Source organism: Macaca mulatta, chromosome 12, assembly GCF_049350105.2.
Source record: "Macaca mulatta isolate MMU2019108-1 chromosome 12, T2T-MMU8v2.0, whole genome shotgun sequence".
Taxonomy (NCBI): Eukaryota; Metazoa; Chordata; class Mammalia; order Primates; family Cercopithecidae; genus Macaca; species Macaca mulatta.
The window spans coordinates 59,741,669-59,753,272 of record NC_133417.1 but is presented as its reverse complement, the minus strand read 5'-3'; the positions used below and the strand labels follow the sequence as shown (position 1 = coordinate 59,753,272).

Sequence of the window (11,604 nt, the reverse complement as noted above, 5' to 3'; positions counted from 1 at the left end):
TTACAGGTGCCTGCCACCATGCCCAGTTAATTTTTGCATTTTTAGTACAGACGGGATTTCACCATGTTGTCCAGGCTGGTCTTGAACTCCTGACCTCAGGTGATGCCCCAACCTCGGCCTCCCAAAGTACTGGGATTACAGGCGTGAACCACTGCGTCAGGCCTGTTTTCTTCTCTTAACTGATACTTTGTCTGAAGTGGTCTTATTTGTTGTTTGTCTCCTCCCCACTCTCCTTCTGGTATACAGTGTTCATGGTGAGCAACAGCCTCCTCTGACTTAGCTATGTCCAAATCCCCAGGAACTAAAAATGCCTACGACATAGAAGGCATGCAAAAATTTTGTTGAAAGTGTGAATACACTTGGAGAGTTTGTTTTTGGCTCTGTCTTCTCGTTGGTACCAAAGACAAATTAAAATGACTCTCCAAAGTAAATTATGGCTCTATTTAGTTTTAAGTTCTTGGACTAAATGATCTATGCACTTTTTTCCCACTGCTGATCAATATACCATGCCCTGTGTACCCCTTTCTCTCTCTCTCACTATTTTGTTTCCTACATCCACAAAATAAGAAAGCTTGGTTATCAATGGGTATAGGGCAGTTCGCTCCATTCACAGTGGATGCACACTCAAGATAGATCATTTTGCCAGTAAGAATTCCCTGGTATATGTTTGCACCTACAGAATTTGGTTGATACAGAGGTAGCCAGAAGGTATTATTATAGTCAGTGATTTAAGTGATGTATTAATTTGCCAATAATAAAATTATCACAAAATTGTTAAAAAATAGGAAATAATGAGAGCCCAAACTAGCAATTAATGACTTACATATTAATGAGAACTTTTTAAAATTTGGGGCAGACTTAAATTATAAATACTTAAGTTTTATAGGAAAACCCATGATATTCTGTTAAGGAACACTTTTACATTTTCATAAAAGTCTCTGCATTCCAAATTTTTATTTTGAAAATGTTCTATTGATCACTAGTTTTGATTCCTGCTTATAAGTCATAAATATCAGACTTCAGGATTAGAAAAAACAGTACTGTTAAAATTATTTGGGTAGACCAGGGATCCAAGACACCAATAAAATCAGTGTTCACCAAAAAACTGTGTGTAAGATATCTTCAATTTATCTAATTTTAATTTCTCTCTGGTCTGTGCAAAAACTTCCTCCTGAACTATAAGTGACAAGCATGGGATAGGTTCCCCAGGTGAGGAAAAAGTCTATCCTGTTACAACAAATGCCATAAACAAGAAAACAGAGTTAAAAAGAGACTCAAATAGACATACATATTTTAAGCATAAATATTTATCATCTGTTTCATTGCATTGTCATGTCTTCTTAAAATGATTGGTCTTTAAAATGGACAAAATTTCCAGAAAAGGAATGAAAATGTTTCCAATTTACTCAGTTTGAAAACAGGGACCATTAATTGTATAACTTCACACAGATTCTGATATATTCAATATAACCTGGCTACTGTCTAAAACATGATTCAGTGTTTGTTCAGAGCTCATCTTTGTATTAGATCATATACAAAATAGATTTCCAGATTTTAATTAGTCTAGGAAAGGAATGATTCTCAAATTAATCAATAATTATTTCTCCCCAGTACTAGCAACTTTTAAAAATCATAAGAAATGTTCGGTGCTATACTGAGTACTGGTATGCTCTAAAGTTTACAATTTAAACATGTAATGGTTATATTTTTGCAGGGCCATAGATAGCACAAACTTGTGTGATTCTCTCATATAAAATACAATTGAAAGCCTCCCAGGACCTTAAACAGCAGAAAACATTAAATCAGATTTTAAAATGACAAAAATTTAAGGCTAAAATATTTGGTATTAATAATTAATGCCAGTAGCCTTCCTACTCTAATAAAGTAAACATGCACAAGAACTACAACTTTGAACAAAACATCACAATTTTATCAGATATATATGTATGTATGTATGTATGTGTATGTATGTGTATATATATATATGTATATGTGTGTATACATACACACACACACAGACATATATTTAGTTTTATCGCCCTGAAAACTATTCACTCATGTTTGGCTTAATATATATGTTAGAAATGTCGGGGAGAGTATTTCCCCTTTAAATATATATATATATATTTTTTTTCCAGAATATACAATATAAATATGCCATATATAAATCATGCCATAAAACTAAATGCAAAATTTGCACATTATTGCATGCTTGATGTGATAATACATGCCCGTTAATAACTTCCTTATGATGTCCTCCCTCCGTAACTGTTGCTTTCTGCACATTAGCAATACTTGGGAAAGGAAGGGTTCTCAAATATGCTTGTAGAACTGGGAGGAAAATATACTTTCAGATTCCTTAGGGAGAATTACCTCATCGCCAAATATTGGACTATTACTAAATCAAACATTAAATAATGCCTAAGGGAGTGCTTTGTTATGTGAAGCGATCAGAGTTCATTTTTCTTAATTTGGCTGGAAGGTTCCCTTCCATCCTAGCTGCTCCTCCAGCCATCTTTTGAAGCTTTGGTGGCAAATCAGCCACAGACTGGCTCATGGGATCAGATAACATCTTGGTGGTTTTAGATACCAGTTTTTCTTCTGAGTTGCCCGGAACTGAACTTATTCGTTGAAGTTTCATGGGCAAGTCTCCCAAGCTGTAGGCTTTTTCTGAAGTTGTAGAACTCATCCTCAAGAGTTTTTTGGGAAAGTCTTCTCTTCCAGTAATTTTCTGTAGCTTAGATGGTAGTTTTGTAGTAATATCATCTAGTCCATCTAAGCATTCCACAGAATTATGTCTTTCTTTGCTGTTAGTTATGGCTGGTGCTATTAAAGGGGATGACATGAGAAGCATTTCCTCCTGCTCTTTCACACTGTAAGGTGGGGTGGGGACTTCAAATGTTGCATGGAACTGGGAGTAATCAACTTTAAAGAATCCCTCTTCTAAGGAAATTACAGGAAAAAAACGGTGACCCCAAAGAACTTCATCTTCAGTATATGATGTTCGAGCTTGACAAGTCATCCCTACAAGAAAAGAGAAAATTCTTGATAAATTATACATAGTGGAAGCACATGTAAAGCTGGTTTGGCCTAAATAATTCATTTCACTTTCTTATCTAGGTTTTGGACTGTTTATCTGAAGCCTGAATAATAGAATAGATTAAAAGTTGTATTCTACGTTAATAGCTTTGATACACAGAAGGACGATGCGTCATTACATAAATATTAACCACAAACCAAAAGCAGAAGTAGCATAGAATAATTTCAGAACATACGTGTCCCTATAAGGAGATAAGTGGAAAAATTATGTAACAATTTTTCATCATTTAAGAAACAGTGTCATAAATAAAGCAAATCTAACATTGAATCTAAACTTTAATACTGTGTAAACTTAGAAAATATATTTAACTGAGTATCACTTTATTCTTCTGCAGAGTAAAGCACTGTCAACAACACCTGTCTCACAATGTTGATGTGACCATGAAATAACACATACAGAAATGTAAAATTTGTCATATAATATCTACAATAGGTGACTCCATTAATGAGAGCTTACCTTTTTCTCTTTACCTAGCAAAGGCTTGCTATGGGGCGGGGGGGAGGGGCGGGGGGCAGGAGGACAAAAGGTAACTCTCCCAAGTATTTGCTAAACCAATAAAAGGTAGTAATATTTACATGCTAGAAAAAGAAAAGCCATTATGGTGGTTCCATTCTTTTGCATCTGTAAGGCCAGAATAAACTTTTGCTCAAGTTTCAGAAATCCATATGCTAAAATCAGTGATCTGGGCCATGTGATGTATCAAGTTGCACTCTTGCTCTAGGAATACTGGACCCGGATGCTGGCTATCAGATGTAAATTTTTTCAGTTTATCAATTATGTTCCTTGAATATCATTTGCCTCATGGTATTCTAATTTACTCAATTTTGTTCTCTTCATAAATCATTTATTTCGATTGTGTTACAATCAAATCAGTCAACTTGTGAATATTCATTTTGTGAAGACTGGAAGTACAGGAATATATTAAAAACATGTATCAAATTTCTGTCTCATGTTAGTCAAAAGACATGATTTTCTGTAAGTAGTAAAATTCACCAATTTCTCTACTTTAATAGAAGTCTATCAGACTTCTATTAAATGCTATTAAAATGTAAGATAATGATGAATTTTAAAAATCATCCCTTCAATAATTAAGTGTAATTTAAATAAATGATGATAGTTTTTCTTCATTCATTTCAATTCTCCCCCATCCATTATAAGTAATTTCTATTGTTTTTGAGCCTGGCATAGTTTGGAGGAAGGGATGTCTGTCTTTTTTCTAACTGACTAGCAATCACACATACAATACATAAAGATAATTAGGATATAATGCGTAATTAAGAAGCCACATTTGAATCCTTCCAAAATCTTGCCTTATGAAAATTGTTGGATATTACCAAAGAATTAGTTACCACTATATACTATTTTTTTATGACAGTTTTAAAATAAACTCATGTAGAAAATTAGTATCTATCATGTGACTAGCACTGTGTTAGGTGCTCTCTCTCTTCTTCCCTCTTTTTTTTTTTTTTTTCCATTCTAATCCTTAGTATGGTCCTGTTAAGAAGATATTCTTGTATGTATTTTAAAAACAAGGAATTTAGTGCTCAGAGAGGTTAAGTCTCTTGACCTTTCTTGAGCACAGATCTAATAAGCTATAGAGAAAAAATGTATCATCCTATTTATGTGTGTGTGTGTGTGTGTGTTTAATTGTCATTGTTATTTTACTTTGCTGCAATGTCTCTAATATTTTAGTTAGGAATGCAGTTATCACTTAAACTCTGTAATGGTGCAAATCTGACCATGATCAAATATCCGTGTTTATAATCAATTTTATGTGAGGAATAGCCCCAGAAACATTTATATATAAGACAATAAAATGAGTTTTAAAATATTAAGTGTAAACACACACATAGCAGCATTCCGTATTTTCTAATAACTTTCTGGCCTCTAAGTATTTCATAAGAAAAATCATAGATTATCACTTAATCAGGAAAAATAAACGTATTTCCTGATATATCTACTTGGTTTTATTTTGAGAAATTTAAAGATAAAGAAAAGTATCTAGAATAAAGAATAAATATCTGATGTTATTGTTAAGAAATAATAAAACAAATAATGTGGAAGTGCCTTATATTTTCTCCCTAAAAGCAACCACTGTCATTTTAAGTCTTTCCCATCCACGACATTAATTTAAATTTGAGAAAAAAGACTATATTTTTACTAAGTGATAATCCTGCCGTACAATCTTTTTTATTTTTATGTTTTCAAGATGAGGTCTCTGTCGCCCAGGCTGCAGTGCAATGGCACGATCTCAGTTCATTGCAGCCTCGACCTCCCTGGGATCAGGTGATCCTCCCACCTCGGCCTCCCAAGTAGCTGTATTTTTTTGTAGAGACAGGGTTTTGCCATGTTACTCAGGCTCATTTTGAACCCAGCCATTTTTTTAATTTTAAAAACTTCTTTCATTGAAAATTGATGTCAGGCAGAATTATCCTAAGTGAGGTCACATACTTAATATCATTCAGTGTCTTAAAATGTAAGGAAAGTTTGTAAGTTTGTCCTTTGATTAATATAAATACATATTAACATCAAGTTAAAGTAAATTCAGGTTATGAAGTCTGTTCAATTATTTCTAACAATCACAAAGTAAATTTTGAAATAAATTTGATGATATCGCCATCTTAGCCCATTTCATTTTGGTGGTCTTTTTTTTTTTTTACATTGGGAAAATAATATTAAATAAGAAATCAAAATTTTGCCCCTGCTTTTACCATGACAATTGGGAAAATAAAGTCTTATAAAATGTTAACACTGGGAAAACAGGCCATCAATTATTAAGTTACTTAAAGTGCTACGACATCTACAGTGGAAACGTGTGTTCAAATGTTTGTTGGCATTAAAATACTTGTAATCATTGTTACTGAAATGCCAATGCATGATTTCGACTGAAAAGGAAGGTGGAGAATCTATTTTACTATATAAAATTAACTTTACTTATTTTCCCAGCAAACTCACATACATGAGGCAACATCTGAAACATAATTAAAAAGTTTATGAATTTGGCTGTCAATGTCACTATTAAATAGCTTGTGAAAATTACCTAAAGCTCTCTCGCCCTGTTTTCTCGTTTATAAATTAGGCATAACAACATATCTTCTCTTAGAAACCTACTGAGAGTTTGAAAGTAAAAGACATAGAACCTTGCTTGCTGTGTAGGCAATGCCCATTAATGACTAGTGTTTTTATTGTTCTATACTAGTCACTTGCATTTCCTGTTCTTCCTGAAAATTAGTAAGGTGACTTAATATGTGTGAGAAATTTTTACATTTTTGTAATTTATCCCATATGAGTAATATAGAAAATTAAGAATTAAGTTTAAAAGTCACTGGCTATGATATAACATTCTTTTTTTTTTTTTTCAGATGGGATCTTGTCCTGCCACCCAGGCTGGAGTGCAGTGGTGGGATCACAGCTCACTGTAGCCTCAAACTCCTGGGCTCAAGCAATCTTCTTGCCTGTTGCTCCCAAGTAGCTGGTATTACAGGCATGAGCCACCAAGTCTGGCTAATTTTAAATTTTTTGTAGTGATGGGGTCTCACAAAAGGCTGCTCTCAAATTCCTGGCATCAAGTGATCCTCTCAGTTCAGCCTCCCAAATCCTAGGCTGCTCTCAAATTCCTGGCCTCAAGTGATCCTCCCACCTGAGCCTCCCAAAGTGCTGGAATTACAGGTATAAGCCATTATGCCCGGCCAGTAATTTGCTTTTAAAATTGTCAGACAATTAAACATTCAAAAATATTTAAAAATATAGAAAAAAGTTATATTACTCATATTTCCAGCTTTTAGGGTTTCTCAACATTTTCCACCTAACTATCCCTAATAGCAGAGGAGACTAAGTATGGACATATGGGGTGTATTAAAAGGCTTGCAGCAAGCAGAATGGCTAAAATCAATGTTAATACTATGTTAAACATGCCAAGAACATTTGCCAGCACCTTAACCTTTGTTTGTTTTTCTACTGTTCCTGTCCTACTTTCATTAGATGTAGGTACCCAAATAGCAGACATTTCCAATTCACAATCATAGTTTTAAAACCTGGTTTCATCTCAGGTTTTATGAATTTGCAATCAATACATGGATAAGGATATGGAAGATTTATAAATTGGATAACAGAAAAATGTCTATGTTTGCCAATCTGCATCTCAGACAATGAACTAAGATAAATATAATTGAGAGAGTACTTCTTTTTGCAAAAGTTATCCCAAAATGGTGATGAAAAAATAAAATGCAAATTTCAACTGAGAAGATTTAAAGTAGATATCATTATGGTTTCTAAGAACATGCATGTATCATTTCATTCTTCCTTCTAGAATTAGAATGCTTTATATTTCTTATTCTAATTAAAGTTATTTTAAAATAATCCATGCTTAGATTCATAACTGGAAATGCCATTTGAATTAAAATAAATGCAAGTGACTACTATTATTCAAAGGGTACTATGCGATTGCACCTCTTAGCCAGCAACACAACTGTTTGCATGTTTTAACCAGATTCCAGACTTGAACAAATGTGGTGAAAATCAACACGAGCTCATCTCTGTGGAAACTGGCAAAGCAACAGATGCTGCTACTGGAAATAGCTGGAACTTTTGAATCCTTAGATAAAAAAAAATTTGTATAAAGAAAAAAAAGATTTATTCTGTGCATTGCATTGCAATATTCACAGATTTAAAAGGGTATATATTACTGTTTAGTGTAATTTATTCCAGTATCAGCATGTCCATTTAAAATGGTAGAAGCAACATAGTCTAACCTCTTTATTTTTGACATTTTCCTTTCCTGACTCTGCCTTTAAACTGAACTAAGTTCATCCTTTTAACTGAATTAAACATTCATTCAAAGAACAGATCTGTGGAAGGTTTTAAAGTGAAAATGACAAACTGAGTTGTTATTTGACAAGTCCTTAATTAAACTTTCAGGATATCTCTAACTCAGTTATTTTCCATTGTTTCTCCTAGCTGGAGATGGTGGATGTGTCACTCACACAAAAGGGGCACAATATGGTTAAAAACAATATAACTACAGGCCAATAGGGAATGTCTGAATGCTGTGACACAGAAAGTATCACACAATCAATAACTTCTGCACATGGAGGCTTTATCTAAACCTTACCCAATATAGATGTGTTTGGGGGAGGTTGGGGGAGAGAAGAAAGGGAAAGAGGAAAGACGGATAGAAGGATAGAGAGAATCAGAGCCAGAGAGAGAAAGAGAGAGGAGAGAGAGCAAAAGAGCATTCTCCTGTAATGGTGGCTGTGGCTGTGTTTTGTCACACATACGTTAAACAAAAGCAGAAAAAAAAAGAGCAAATCCCCTTCAGTTAAGCCATGTGGTAATACTGCCTCTATAGGATTATATGTCAAGTATCTCTCTAAACACTATTTACAAGTTGTCTTTAATCCTCACAACTCCTCGAGGAAGAGACTGTTATCCCCCTTCCTGTTTTCTAGAGGTGGAAACTGAGTCACAGAGGGATACAAGATAGTAGGATCCCATAAAGTTGAAGCAGCTGGAAATTGAACATAAGAAATCAGGCTTGAGGATTCATGCTCTTAATCCTGTCTCTCTATCAAGTAGTACTGTGTAGGCAAAAGAAGAAACAAAAGAGAGTTTAGCACTAGTAATATAATTAATGAATATTCAAATTAAAGTGTCAACTTTTGGGTACAAGAGCATCAAGTCTGTGATTTTGTGGTCAAGGGGACCAGATTTGACACAATAAAAATAAAAGCAAGTGATGAAAGAAATGAACCTTTCTTCAGGGATGAACACCAGAGGCACTCTGCACAACTCCCTGGAGTAAGTACTGTGGTGTCAGACAACCATGGGGCCGCGTCCCACCTCTAGCACCTATGCTGTTTAACTTGGGACAGTGCTTTGCCTCTCTGAACCCCTGTTTTCCTAATCTTGATAATAATAATAATAATAGTACTTGTATTCTAGGATAATTGGAATAATTTTATGAGATATTGTATGCAATGTGTTTAGCAAATGTCTTAATAAATATTAGTGATATTTATTGTAGCTGCCATTACATGTGGAAAAAGTATGGGAAACCAATTGATGAGTGAATTTTTAAGAATTAAAATAATGAATGAATCATCTTCCTACTGGATGGGAAAAATAAATATTTGCTCATGTGACTGTTGGTTAAAATTGCTAATTATAAACATAAAAATCATAGTGGTGATAATAATTACATGTTGAGTAACAATGTACCAAGTAGTGTGCTATATATAGGTTTTATATATTTCATCTCACTATCTCATAAAGGCAAAACTATAAACAAGATTTTATTATTTTCATATTTCCAGGAGAAGGATAGAGCTTGAAATTTCAAGTAACAGAGAGTAAACAGCAGAGCTAAGTCCAGAACTCATACTGATTCCCAAACCTAAGCTCTTAACAAATAACTTTACTATCTAATGACTTCCTTAGTGAAAGCATATTAAACCGAAACATAGAATTAAACATTAATATTATTTGTACAAATATATACAGGTGGTATATGTGTATGTGTATATACATATATTTGAGTTATTAGTTATTAAGTAAATTGTACACTGTTCGTTTCTAGTGTGGGATCCAGATTTCTTAATTACTTTCCTGAATAAACAAAACCTTTTGGTATCACTATAAGGATCTGAAGCAAAGAGATTCTATAGGACAATGCTAGCTGATATTCTGGTATCCACAGTAAGCAGGTCATATCAGCCCTAGAGGCCAGTTGCAGAGAGGGTAAAGCATCGGTTTTAATGCCAGATGCACCTAACATCAAACACTGAATCCCAGCTCCACCAGTAATTAATACGTGACCTTAAAAAAACTAATACATCTCTTTAAGCTTTAGTTTCATTATCTGTAAATTAAGGCCCACCCTAATTTCACATGAAGATTGTGAGAATTAAATGAAATTAAGTGACATATGTGAACTACATGCACAATAAATATTGATAATTTTTTCCCAGAAGAATCCTTAAATACAGGCTATATGACTACAGCTTTAATTTACACAGGCACATACACAGAAGAAAAAAACCTGAAAATTTAACCAAATAACATATTAGTTTTTTTCCCTGAATCTATTCTATTATTTTCTTCAAATTGGCAGTTGTTTCAATAAATGAATCAGCTAATAGCTTAGCATGCAGAGCATGTTGTATATCACCAAGTAACTTCTTAGTCCACTCTACATATTGCCCTGAGGATTACTAAATGAGGACTATAGCTGTTTCTTCTCTAAGGTACTTCCAAAATTTCACCCATCTCCCAAGATACATTAACTATAACACTAACTTGGCATTCTCTGCATGTTCTCTATTGCGTTGTACTGAGCTGAACCCAAATGCAAAGTATAAACTTTCTGAAGAAGCTTATGATGTTTTTATTTTTAAATCTTGTTTATAAAACACAAAGACACTGCATACAATACAGTTCAACAATATAAGGTTACTGGCAACAGGCTCTTTTGAGATATAGGTTGCAAAGTCATTAAGAATACATAAATTGCTTCTAGAAACTGCAGTTTTCAAAAAGATGGAATCTCTTTATCTCCACATATTCTGCTCAAAATAGACTTTTAGTGAGGAGTAGAAGGTTCTGGCATGCATTCAACTCAATATCATCCTCTATTATTTACAAGCACTTGGTCTTACAACGTGTTCTCAGACATCAGTTTGCCACTACTGTTCAAGCTAGGTCAAAGAATTTTAAAAAACTAAAAATACAAAAGAAGAAAAGCCCAGTTATATTTGTCAGAAAATAAAGCTTCAGTAAGAATTTTATAAACAAATATTTCAAATACAATACTTAAGGTTTCTAAATTCTCAGAACAAGAGAAAAAACAGATTTTTAGCAATGATTAACAGAACACAACGTTAGATGTTCTAAAAGGAAGATAAGTGCAGATGCTAAAGGTTCACGGTCAGGTAGAAAACATGACAGAAACTTCACAATCGTATTGCTGAAAATAGATTTAGGAGAGACAGGGAAATATTAAGCAAAAAAACATGGGCTTTGAATATAAACTTGAGATTGTTCCTGTTTGGATATCTCACTGTTAGTAAGACCTTGGGCATGTTATAATTATCCGAACCTTGTATAAAATATGGGTAGTAGTACCATATAAAATATATAATGTATATGGTTATTGTGACTACAAATGATATAACCTAATTATGGGCCTACTATATTAGCTGGTAAATAATAAAGGTTCAATCATTGATCACTATTATCAGTCATGATTATTAAGTTTCCAATTAATTAAAAGATTAGTTCAGATATATTTTAAATAATTCTTTAGTGATCATCTAATTTCTCAGAAACAGATCAATGCATAGAATAATTTTCACTAAGTTAATTTCTGGCAATTTGATACAGACTATGTTGTCTATATTTCTGGAATACGAGGAAGTGTATATAATGAACTGAGTAAAACAAACATGAGGAACTGAGCCCAATTTACTATCACTGTCAACCTGGTCTTCTCTGAACAAATTTGACTTAAC

General features: G+C 33.6%; 1 protein-coding gene across 2 annotated transcripts in view; it reads right to left on the bottom strand.

Moving 5' to 3' along the window:
- Window positions 1–2,134: 2,134 nt before the first annotated feature.
- Window positions 2,135–11,604, bottom strand: part of KCNJ3 (potassium inwardly rectifying channel subfamily J member 3) — a 157,511-nt gene continuing 148,041 nt past the window's right edge. Inside the window, exon 3 of one of the 2 annotated variants that reach the window (NM_001261696.1) lies at window positions 2,135–3,024. In NM_001261696.1, coding sequence (NP_001248625.1) covers window positions 2,438–3,024 — 587 coding nt within the window. In that variant the 3' untranslated portion in view covers window positions 2,135–2,437. The remainder of the gene's footprint in view (window positions 3,025–11,604) is intronic. The other variant, XM_015110128.3, reaches the window with a different exon arrangement.